We start from the raw sequence: 11,069 nt of genomic DNA on the forward strand, positions 1-11,069 counted from the left end.
GCTGACGGTGATGACGTTGTGTTCCAGGAGCACTGGAGCCCAGCTCTCCGTACGCCATGGTGTCTCCCAGCCAGCGCACGGGCACCTGGCCCGGGTCGCCCCAGGTGTCCGGGCCCTCGCCCGGCGCCCGCATCCACGGAATGTCGCCAGGCAACCCCTCCCTCCACTCCCCCATCCCGGACGCCTCGCATTCTCCCCGTGCTGGGACCAGTAAGTGTCTGTGCGCAGGGTCCGCCATTACAGCTCACTCCAAACTCTTTGAAGAGTAGGTTTTTGGAATGTTTTTTTTTTTTTTTTTGTCCTTCAGAATTATACTGTAAGTTGGTGTTCTAGAACTCCATTGCTTTCGGTTACCAGCAGTGATTGTTACATCAGCGTTAGAACGTTCAGTTAAGAACTTTCTAATCACGTGTTTGTCATCTCACACCTTAAAGGCTTTAAGCCAGTGCTCTTCTGCCCCACAGGCTCTCAGGCGATGCCGACCAACATGCCCCCACCTCGCAAGCTACCTCAGCGCTCCTGGGCGGCCTCCATCCCCACCATCCTTACCCACAGTGCCTTGCACGTTCTGCTGCTGCCCTCGCCCACGCCCTGCCTGGTGCCCGGGCTGGCGGGCAGCTACCTGTGCTCCCCCCTGGAGCGGTTTCTGGGCTCCGTCATCATGAGGCGCCACCTGCAGAGGATCATTCAGCAGGAGCCCAACGTGAGCGTCCGTCCGTCCGTCCGTCCATCCACCCCACCCATCCATCCGTTGTCTGCCCCCCCCCAATCGCCCCTCCCCCACCCCCACTGCGGTCTGTTATCTGCCTCTCGTCTCCATCTGATCGCCTCTCTGTTGAGATGCCCCACTGTAGTCCTGCTCTGCCTCTGCACTGTAAAACGTTCAGTGGTAATTCACTTCTGAGTTTACGTGAGTGCACTCTCTGGCCATGGTGGACTAATATGAACTCTTATATGACCGATTTCACACTTGACATTTTACTGTGCTCTCATGCATTCAGACAGTTAAAAATGTCTGCAAGTGTTTGATGGGTAACTGGCAGCCCCCTCCACCACCCCTCTGAGCCTCAGCACCGCCTCTGCAGTCATTTGCTGTAATGAACCGTAATTAATTGGAGGCGTCCACATTGCCCGTGCCCGCCCTCCCCCCCCAAGCCTGCTGTGCATACTGATGTTATGCTAATGTCCTCATTGCTCTCGGCCCCTCTTCTCTGACCCTCACAGCTCTCCATCGTCAACTCTAACGAGCCCGGCGTGATCATGTTCAAGACCGAGGTGCTCAAGTGCCGGGTAGCGCTGAACCCCAAAACCTACCAGACCCTGCAGCTGAAGGTGACCCCTGAGAACGCCGGGCCCTGGTCCCAGGAGGAGCTGCAGGTGCTGGAGAAGTTCTTTGAAACCAGGGTAAGATGGCAAGCCGGAAAAACTGTACTCCGGGGCGTCCGTTTAAATTTGAAATTTAGGCATTCGGCACGATTTTATACTGAACGAATTACACAGCTTACTTTTTAAAATTATTATTATTATTTTGCAACCCATTTATAAAATAAAGAGTTTAAGAGAATTTTAGCCCCGAGTTTAAATATTGAGTCCATTCATACAGGATGTGTATGTGACTGAGGTCTTTCAGCTTATCTTGCTCAAGAGTAGAACAGCAGCAGCCCATCTGGGAATCATAACCCACAACATTCAGAACCCAGCACAGTTCCGTAACCGTTTTACTGCACTGCCACCTAGTGGAAGATCTGTTTACACTTTTTTTTTCCCCAACAAAAATGAAAATTTTATTTTTTAATCGAAGTGTCTGACAAGAGGGCATATTGTAATCCAGCTGAGTAGATTGGCCATATAATGGTATGAACCCATAAGAGTGCAATCTGTGTAATGTAAAAGCTTGTCTGTCACCAGGTTGCTGGTCCTCCCTTTAAGTACAACACCCTCAATGCCTTCACCAAGCTGCTGGGGGCGCCTACCAACATCCTCAGGGACTGTGTGCGCATCATGAAGCTGGAGCTGGTGAGTGCTGGCTGTGCTGTGCAGTGTGTGTGCGCGCGTGTGCGTGTGTATGTGTGTGTGTGTGTGTGTGTGTGTGTGTGTGTGGGGGGTCCTGGTCCTGTTCTCCGTCTCTAACCCTGCGTCTCCCCCCCGCTCAGTTCCCGGACCAGGCAGCCCAGCTGAAGTGGAGCGTGCAGTTCTGCCTGACCATCCCCCCCAGCGCACCTCCCATCGCCCCCCCGGGGACCATCGCCGTAGTGCTCAAATCCAAGATGCTGTTTTTCGTAAGCAGATGAGGTCCTTACCTGCTGGGGTGGGAGGAGCAGAGGGGCTCACAGAGCTGCTCTGAGGCCAGGGGAGGGCGCACCGCTTTAAGGCTAATGGCTCTGCTGGAACACACACAGGCCTGAGGGCTCTGGGCCTCTTTTCTACCAGAAGCCCACTGCTACCTGGAACAACACGACATAAGAACACGAGATCCAGTTATTATTAAAAAAAGTAGGTCAACACAGGGCAGAGAACTGCTGCTGCAGCGCCCCCTATGGGTCAGAATTTTCAACTAGGTTGCACTGCTGGCCACACCTAAATCAGTTATGTAAAAGCAGGTATTTTTCCACTGACACCTGAGGCAAAATACATCAGATTGGGTGTGGCCAGGAGTATTATCAGGTTGAAAATTATATACCATACAGAGCGCGACAACAGCAGTTTTCTGCAGTGTGTTGACTTAAAATCTTCTGTTGTAAGTTGTAAGGATGATTATAAACCAGTCCCACCGCTTGCATACATGACTTTAAAAAAACCTACTACTCCATTTTTGAACCTACTACACAATCAGTCTAAACCATAGTGCTTTAGCGCTAGTCTGTCACTTCACCATGAGTGCACCCATCTTGCATTGCCAATCCCATGCCCTGTTAGAGGACGAGTGATTTTCTGTAGTGTACCGTGACCGCAGTCTAATCTCTGTGCACATCGTCTGGCCTAATCCTACGCCAGCTCCAGCTGACGCAGCGGCTGCCAGGGCCTCAGGAGCCAATCAGCATCATCGTGCCCATCGTCTACGACATGGCGACCGGGCTGACGCAGCAGGCCGACATCCCGCGCCAGCCGAGCTCCTCGGGCGCGGCCGCCCTCCTGGTCAGCAGCATCCTCAAACGCTTCAACGACATGCACCCGGCACGCCAAGGTGAGCCGCGTTTTAACGAGGGGGGACATCATGGACATACTGGAATTCATTACTGAGCAAGCCAGCCCATGTTTTTTTTTTAAGCCAGGAGGGTACCAATTAAGGGCTTCCTAGACTAAAATATATTTTAACATTTCTCCTTGCTGTATATTTATGGGCACTTAATTTAAAAGATCATGTCTTAAATAATTTTTAAATAACTTTAATGGTATTTCTCCCACTCTCCACCTCCAGGTGAATGCACAATATTTGCTTCGGTTCATGAACTCATGGCAAGCCTCACACTGTCCCCTGGTGGACGCCCATAGCACAACATCACTTGGATACAAACAAGACATTATTTCCTGGTGAACAGCGAACACTGCGGGGTACTGCTCCCCTGGTGTCTCCAAACAGACCTCTTCTCTGCTGAAACTACAGTCTTTTTCAAGTCTGGTGTGCTTTGTGTTAAAAAAGGGAGTGGATTATGATCAGTAACTGAACACTATGCTTGTTTATATATAAATAAAGACTCAGATGCAGCAAGCACTGCTTGAGCAAAGCCAGTCATAAATTATTTTGAAGAGCTAAACAAGAAAATTATTTTTTTCAGAGATGCGCTTCTTGAATAACAGATTAATAATGATAGATTTGTTTACCTACAGCTGTACATTATTTTATATTTCAAAGTTTCAAAAAAAAATGAAACCTTAAAATTACTTTTTTCAAGCTATCCAAATTCCTTTTGTACTGCAAGATACAAGTATTATTGAAGTATTGGAGAGGTGTTCTTTTAGTACTCTATGTAAATGTCTTTTTTTCCATTCTTTATGTTGAGTTAAATGCTTTTTAGTTAAGCCTGTCAAGTTTGTGTTCAGTAAAACCATGGAAACTTTACAAGCCATTCTTTATTACGAATGCTTTTGAGTATAAAAGGAAGAATCTGAGACTACCTGTCCGTCTTGGATGAATACTATTTAATAAATGGATAGAGAAATGTTTGTTTGTTGACTTTTCTTATTTATGCATGGACATTAAATATGTTATTGCTCAATAACAAGTTGAAAGGAGGTAATAAAATGAAACTACAGTTCTCTGCAGTTGGAAAGTGTTTTTTTTTTTTACTATACCAATTAATATGGAAATATACTTTATTTTCTGTACTGCAGGTCCTGTTTTTGCTTTGAAAAAAATCATGATTTGTGTTGTCATAAAGATTGAATTCCTGCTAGTTTTTTCTTTCAATGTCTTGATTTTGCTCAGATTCTGCACAGTTATTGGACACAGTAAATGCACCAGTATTTTCTGATACCTTAGGTCAGGGCTGCACAACTCCAGTCCTGGAGGGCCGACGTGTCCTGCTTTTTGTTCCAACCCAGTGGACCACCAGCACTGGTTCATACCTATTTCAGACCACAAAAACATTGTCACCATGGATACATGTAAAGTTTGCAGCTGTAGCTCATGATTTTACAAAGAAATACCTGGCAAAATAAATTATTGGGGCTAATTAAATAGTTTTGGGCAAATGTTGGAGTGAAATCCTGAAACAGATCGGCCCTCCCTGTGTAACCCTGCCTTAGGTGTAAGGCCAAAGAATCCCAAATGTGTCTTTCACACTGCAGTCTTCAGCACATTATCTAATGTTCAACACATCTTACAAGGTTGCAATGTAGTGTAACTGTGGTTTAAATAGTCAAATTTAATTAAAAAAAAAAAACTAGAATTTGAATTTTAAATTAACGATTTCAAATAGCCTTCTTAATGCATTACAGGCGAATAAAGAAAACCGGTAGTTCCAAGGCATCGTGCTGGGAATATTCACTGATTGTATAGTTGTCTCATTGGCTCTTTTCACTGTGCTGTACTCAGTTCAGACGATCCATCACACATGCACATCAGTGCGCAGAATTCAGCGGATCATTACGCACTCGAATACATTCGACGAGACATCAGACGCGGAAATTTGCTGCAATTTAGACTACAACCAATAAATGTATATACATACGTTCAAGAAATCTTGCATACAAAGAGGTTTGTCTTATCGATTACTTGGGCAAGATAATAGAGTTACTGCTACAGCGATTAATAAAAAATTATAGCAGTAGGCTAGCTACTTTCGAACGAAGAAACTCCAGTTGCCGATTAGATTTTCCATCCGGCTGATTTACTTCAAGTCGAAAACTGTCAAAAACCAATTAACAATTTGCGACATCACTAGTCTTATATCGATTTAAAAATCGTATTATATACTTGCTTGCAGCAAAAATTGGAAATCCAAGAGATGGTCCATGAGGAGCTCTGCGCTCGTCTTAATGATGACGGGTACAAAAACTGGCTGAAGGCAGGCTACTGCCTTTTAAAAGTTAAAGACGGACTGCATGGTTATGTAAACAATGAAATAAAATGCTTCCACGGCATGCTTCTCAACACTAACCCTGTTTTGAAAACGGGGCAACAATGCAATCGTAACTGCCGACCAAAAGGTAACCAGGTAAGCCAAGTATTCTACGAATACGTTTTCAGTTGGCTGATTTGTTCTTCTGCCTAGTTGGCTTTGCAAAGGTTAGGTCAGAATAGTGTTCACTGCGTGAACTAAACTGTGTTCTTGGCTAGATATAGCTGTACAAAATAAGTATTGTATCTTACTGAACCTGTGTATTGTAGTTGTCCATGACCATGAAATGCACTTTTTGTACGTCGCTGTGGCGCCTGCCAAATAAATGTAATGTAATGTGTAACGGTTTATGGCTTCAACTGGATTTGTGGTATAAAACTACAAATAACTCAACAGCTTGTACAAAGATGTAATATCTCCAGCGGTTGTACATACGAACGCGTTAATTTTATACTGTTTATTCATAATTGTAAACATACCTCTCATAAGTGGCACAAGCTCGTCACTCCCAAAGACCAATGGGTGAGTGTAGTATAGATACAGTTGGCCTGGCCAAGGAGTAACTAGCTACCGCACTGCATGTTCTTCTGTGCTTAAAAGATAGCCAAGAGACTTACACATTGAAACTGAGGCAACGATTATGTTTGACCATGAAACAGAAAAGTTTCAGCTACCTTACTCAAGTTATTCGAGCTTTACTTTATGGATTACGGTGTTGCAGCGCACACCTTTAACAGATCTGTGTTATTTAAAGGTAGTCGGTGAAAGTGGCCTAACACGGCCTAACACATCTGATGTGTCATGTAATTCGCAAGGTGCAAAGGACATGCAGGGGCATGTTCTGTTCAGTGACGCTTCCTTCTAACTAGCTATATTTATCCAATGTTATCATTACTAACAAGTTCAAGTTATAATATCTAGCCTACACTTCTGATCCACACTGCAACAGAGATTTTCGGTCTCCGACCGCAGAAATGTGGCTATCTTGGCAGATGCTGTCGGTGAACTTGCACGTCTGTATCGATAGCTTCATTTAGCCTAATTCGAGGTTGGCTAAATGATATATCTAGAGAATATTCAAGCGCTAACATGACACAACGTACAAAATGGGTTAGAAAATAAAATTATTTTTGTAAGTTAGTTACAGGTAATTAATATAACTAAAGACAAACAGCTAGAACTATCGGGGGGGAAAACAAAGTTGGCCGATGAATAAAGACCTTTAGCTAAATTATTTAGCTATCGATAGCTATATTAGCTGCAAATACGACAAGATTATTATATGATCTTATTATGCTAGCTGGCTAACAACAGCAGTCAATCAGCACGCTAACTTACAATGACCCCACTTGATTTGGACCGTGTTCTGTCAGCCGCATCAGGTAACGTTCAGTTAAACTCTTCAGTATTTTTAATGAAGGGGGATGTCTCCTGGACTGAATGCTGTCCTCTCTGTAAAATGTATGTTGAAAATGCAAACAAATAACAGTAGCTATCTACCAGCTAAAATAAATATTTATTGCAGCCAATTACATTGAAAGCCCTCACGTAATATACACCGAGAACTTAAAAATGCAAATATTAGGCCTACACTCCTTAACTAGTCTAGTGTGTGCAAGCTCTGAACATTTTCACGTTCCAACTACCGACCGGGTTCGCGCGAAAACAGCAAAATGTAAACATATATTTGCAACCGTATAAAACCATTGTTTATTCTCATCCGACCTTAATAAAAATGATTTAACAATGAATAGGCATGTTAAAAAGACATAAAACATAATTCTGTCATTGCGATTCAGTATTATCATGGGGGTACCAAGCTACATGCACCAAAACTAGCTCGCAAACAGCCAGTTAGGTTAGCTAGTTTAGTAAGAAATTTAACGATAGCAAATCTCGCTTATTTTTCAATAAAAATATCAAGACTGTAACCAAAATAAAATATTTTCTATGAGCTGACAAAAATACGTTGAATAGTTACCTTTAAATGTAATCTGTAACACTTTGGCCATGCTCGCAGCAGTAAATTAGCTAGGGTCTCCTCATTAGCTCTCATTATCAACCGTTGACAAAGGTGGTATATATAAAGGGGAGGGGCTTGTCATTTTAATTGACAGTGCTATTGTTCCGTCCAAGCTAAAGCCTAGCATAGCTGTATTTTAGGGAGCTATGATTGGGCTAGAGCTCTATTACTATTACAAACTGGAGCCTTCAGCTTTGACCTCCTTGGAGGCAAATTGAGATTTGCCTCCTGTTATTTGCCTGTCTGTCCAAAGAGGTCACTGTTTCTGCTAACGATCATTTGCGCTCACATTCATGAGTTGTCATTATTTAATTCCTCTGAATTATTGCTATTCGTGTGTAGTGAACTGACAGTTTGCAATTTCCTTAAGCTACATCATCTCTGTCGGCTGTGCGAGGAATGGAAAGAAGAAATTTTAAGGCACCACACCAACAGAACAGGAGTGGTGAACTGGGGAAACTGCAAGCCCTGTCTGTGGTCCTCTAGCCATTGGGAGCTTGCTAAGGTAGGTCTTCTCTCATCTTCCACAGGAGGGGCAAACTTGTTGTATAGGCAGTCCTCTGTCGCATAAGAAGAATGAGCTGTTTTACCCCTGCCATTAACTTAACAGGTATATCATTTCTGAGGTTGTTAACACCCCCATGGCTGAGGTTAGGCCTGTTGCCTTGCAAGAACAAGTTTCTGGGTTTGAGTCCTGGCTGGCTGGGTCCTCTCTGTGTGGAGTTTGCATATTCTCCCTGTGTTTGTGTGCATCCTCCCATAGTCCAAAAACATGTACACTTTAGGGCTCACTTTCAAAAGAGGTGGCAATCTCAATGCGACTGTCCTGGGTAGATAAAGATAAAATAAATAAAATGTCTTTGGTGAGCAGTGGTTCCGTTGTGCTTTCAGGGACAAAATCCCTGTCTGTCCCCCTTATAGGAAGCTTTCTGGCACAAAGTGAGTTTTCAGGATGTTGTCCCCGCAGGCGTACATGCCCCGGGGGCAGGCCAACGTCACTGGAGCGGAGCAATGTGATGCCGCTGCTCTCCTCAACCTGATCACCTTCTGTGACTGCTTCAGTTTCATCAACCAATGGCAAGTGAGAGAGGTGAGAACATCTGAAGTGAAAAATCAACTCTTCCAAACTGTTTCTTTCAAGGCAGCCATTGCCACAAACATATTTTATATTTATTTGCAAATTATAAATTTATGCTCTTATCCAGAGAATCTTTCACAGTTTAGTTTTAAAAATATTTATCTATTTTATTCAGCTATACAAATATTAATTTGTATAGCTGAATAAAATAGATAAATATGGGGAATTGGGGAATTTAACCTACAACCTTAGAGGTGCAAGCCCAGTGCCAAAACCATAGTGTTATAGCTTATAGCACCACCAAAACACTCTCACAAGGCATGGAAAAAAACCATGGATGCAGACACAAAGACTTGTGACACTAGCAGTTAGTAGAGTTAGTTCTCTGTTCGGCTGCAGACTGAAGAAGGTGCCCACCCCCCACCCCCCCTGCTGTTGCCCTGGTTGCGGCTTTGCTAGGTGATCAGGAAACGGAACGAGCTGATGCACTCCAGCGAGATGCGGGTGTCGGCCCAGTGGATGGATCAGTACCGGAGGAGTCTGGAGCAGCTGCTCCGCCAGCTCCAGCACATCCCGGAGGTGGCTGCCGCGGGCCGTGAGATCAAAGAGGTGACAGGACTCCAGCTGCGGCACGTAGACAGTTATCCATATGTGGGGTGGCTGAGAACAACTGGCCCCGCTTGCCGCCATATTGCGCACAAAAATGCGCTGCCTATGACAATATTTTGTTTGATTAAAAAATGTAATTTAACATAGACCTTGAATAAAATACAGAAAACAGTCTGCTAGCCACCTTGTCTTTGAGCAGAAGATGTCTACGATCCAGTGATGCAGCTAAACCTTTGCTACATCACTGGATCGTAGGCATGGTAACAGTTAGTTGGTTAAGTTTGTCTTTCATGACCACGTGTATTGTACGCATGAGAGATTCCCACTTGAAAACTTTGCCTTGCGTAGTGATTTAAATGTAGCTTATGAAAGTCTGTATGTGTTGTTTGTTTGGGTCAGCGTGTTGGTTTCTCTGGCCTTTGTGCAGATGCTGTCTGTGGACTGGACGGTATGTGTTCCCGGGGTGGACTCTGTGGACGGGCCTGTGAAGACGGGGCCAGAGGCAGGACACGTTAGCCAGGTGGAGAGTGAGCTGCTGAGGGAGAGACTGCAGGAGCTGGTGCTCTGCACGGAGCTCCAGGACCCACCAGACCTGCAGGTTCGAGCAGCGCTTTTACTGCAGCCATAAACACATTCCGCCGTGTGCACATGCAGCACAGGCATGCACACACTAACGCACGCAATGCACACACACACATATACACATACGCACATGCACACACTAACACACGCACGCAATGCACACACACACATATACACATACGCACATGCACACACTAACACACGCATGCAGTGCACACACACACATATACACATACGCACATGCACACACTTCTGTATTAGGAAGGATGCATCAATTCTAATTCCAGTGTAAGACACTAGGGTGCGTGTCAGATCGTTCCTGATAAGTCATGTAGTATCTTCTGTATGCCATTTGAAAATCTTATAATACAGTGTCAAAATGTATTTTTCACCTAGCCCAGGGGGTGTCAATCTCCAATACTAGGGGGCCACAATTTCTGCAGGCGTTTGTGGTTCCCTTTCAATTGTGGCCTTGAGAACAAGATGTGTGGACACTTTAGCCGATCGCTAGCTTAAATGAATCGCTAGTGTTGAAACAGAAGGAGAACGAGCAGATGCCCTCCATGACTGGATTCTGGAGTTGCTTCAGATTACACAGAACAAGTAGATAAGTAATCTCTTGTTATTCCCAATCTGTTTTGCAGGGCATGCAGGAGTTGCAGAAACTCAGAGGTTTCCTTCAGAGCCAGCGCGACCTGGAGGAGAAGTTTCATTCTGAGCTCCTAAGCATCCAGCTCCAGGAATCACAGCACCAGCAGACTGGGACAGGACCGGGAGAGGCAGCTGAACTGACAAAGGCCAACTCATTGGGAGAGACTCTGAGATAGATGGTGCCTACACAACTGCACAATAAGCGGTTGAAAGGGAACAGTGGAAACTTCACATTGATTAATACCTGTACAAAATACTTACTGTGAAATCAATAAACTTTGGTTTTTCAAAAAATTAAAAAAAAAAAGAATTATAGAATTGTATTTTACAGGATTGTAATTGTGGAGGGGCTAAATATGTGTTTCTGTAAGACTTGCACGCAGGCACGCCCACATACACACACAAAACTGCTATTAGAAAGAATAGATTAGTGTGAATCAATGATGCATTTCCGGTAAGGTTAGCAAGACTTGTTTCGGTTTACAGTGAAAACGTCCTTGATCATCTACATTCATGGGCACCCAGAAAAAAAAACTGGGCAGTACACGGTTCAACATTGGCTGCT

The 11,069-nt window shown here is 44.3% G+C and overlaps 2 protein-coding genes and 1 long non-coding RNA gene across 4 annotated transcripts in view; 2 read left to right on the forward strand and 1 right to left on the reverse strand.

The window, feature by feature from the left end:
- LOC135241203 (mediator of RNA polymerase II transcription subunit 14-like) overlaps window positions 1-4,160 on the forward strand; it is a 21,712-nt gene extending 17,552 nt beyond the window's left edge. For both annotated transcript variants that reach the window (XM_064311391.1, XM_064311392.1), the window contains 7 exons: window positions 28-210; window positions 465-703; window positions 1,225-1,404; window positions 1,909-2,016; window positions 2,154-2,279; window positions 2,995-3,184; window positions 3,419-4,160. In XM_064311391.1, coding sequence (XP_064167461.1) covers window positions 28-210; window positions 465-703; window positions 1,225-1,404; window positions 1,909-2,016; window positions 2,154-2,279; window positions 2,995-3,184; window positions 3,419-3,492 — 1,100 coding nt within the window. In that variant the 3' untranslated portion in view covers window positions 3,493-4,160. The remainder of the gene's footprint in view (window positions 1-27; window positions 211-464; window positions 704-1,224; window positions 1,405-1,908; window positions 2,017-2,153; window positions 2,280-2,994; window positions 3,185-3,418) is intronic.
- Window positions 1-7,730, reverse strand: part of LOC135241207 (uncharacterized) — a 25,446-nt gene extending 17,716 nt beyond the window's left edge. The window contains exons 1-3 of the long non-coding RNA XR_010325935.1: window positions 7,543-7,730; window positions 4,476-4,566; window positions 2,301-2,444 (exon numbers count right to left, since the gene is read on the reverse strand). This is a non-coding gene — a long non-coding RNA (uncharacterized LOC135241207). The remainder of the gene's footprint in view (window positions 1-2,300; window positions 2,445-4,475; window positions 4,567-7,542) is intronic.
- On the forward strand, window positions 5,053-10,805 carry LOC135241205 (uncharacterized protein CXorf38 homolog). The gene is made up of 6 exons (XM_064311396.1): window positions 5,053-5,657; window positions 7,955-8,089; window positions 8,552-8,674; window positions 9,122-9,271; window positions 9,699-9,869; window positions 10,498-10,805. Exons 1-6 carry the CDS (start codon window positions 5,448-5,450, stop codon window positions 10,678-10,680), a joined length of 972 nt encoding a protein of 323 aa, XP_064167466.1. The 5' UTR covers window positions 5,053-5,447; the 3' UTR covers window positions 10,681-10,805.
- The last annotated feature ends 264 nt before the right edge of the window (window positions 10,806-11,069 follow it).

This window comes from Anguilla rostrata, chromosome 15 (genome assembly GCF_018555375.3).
Source record: "Anguilla rostrata isolate EN2019 chromosome 15, ASM1855537v3, whole genome shotgun sequence".
Classification (NCBI taxonomy): Eukaryota; Metazoa; Chordata; class Actinopteri; order Anguilliformes; family Anguillidae; genus Anguilla; species Anguilla rostrata.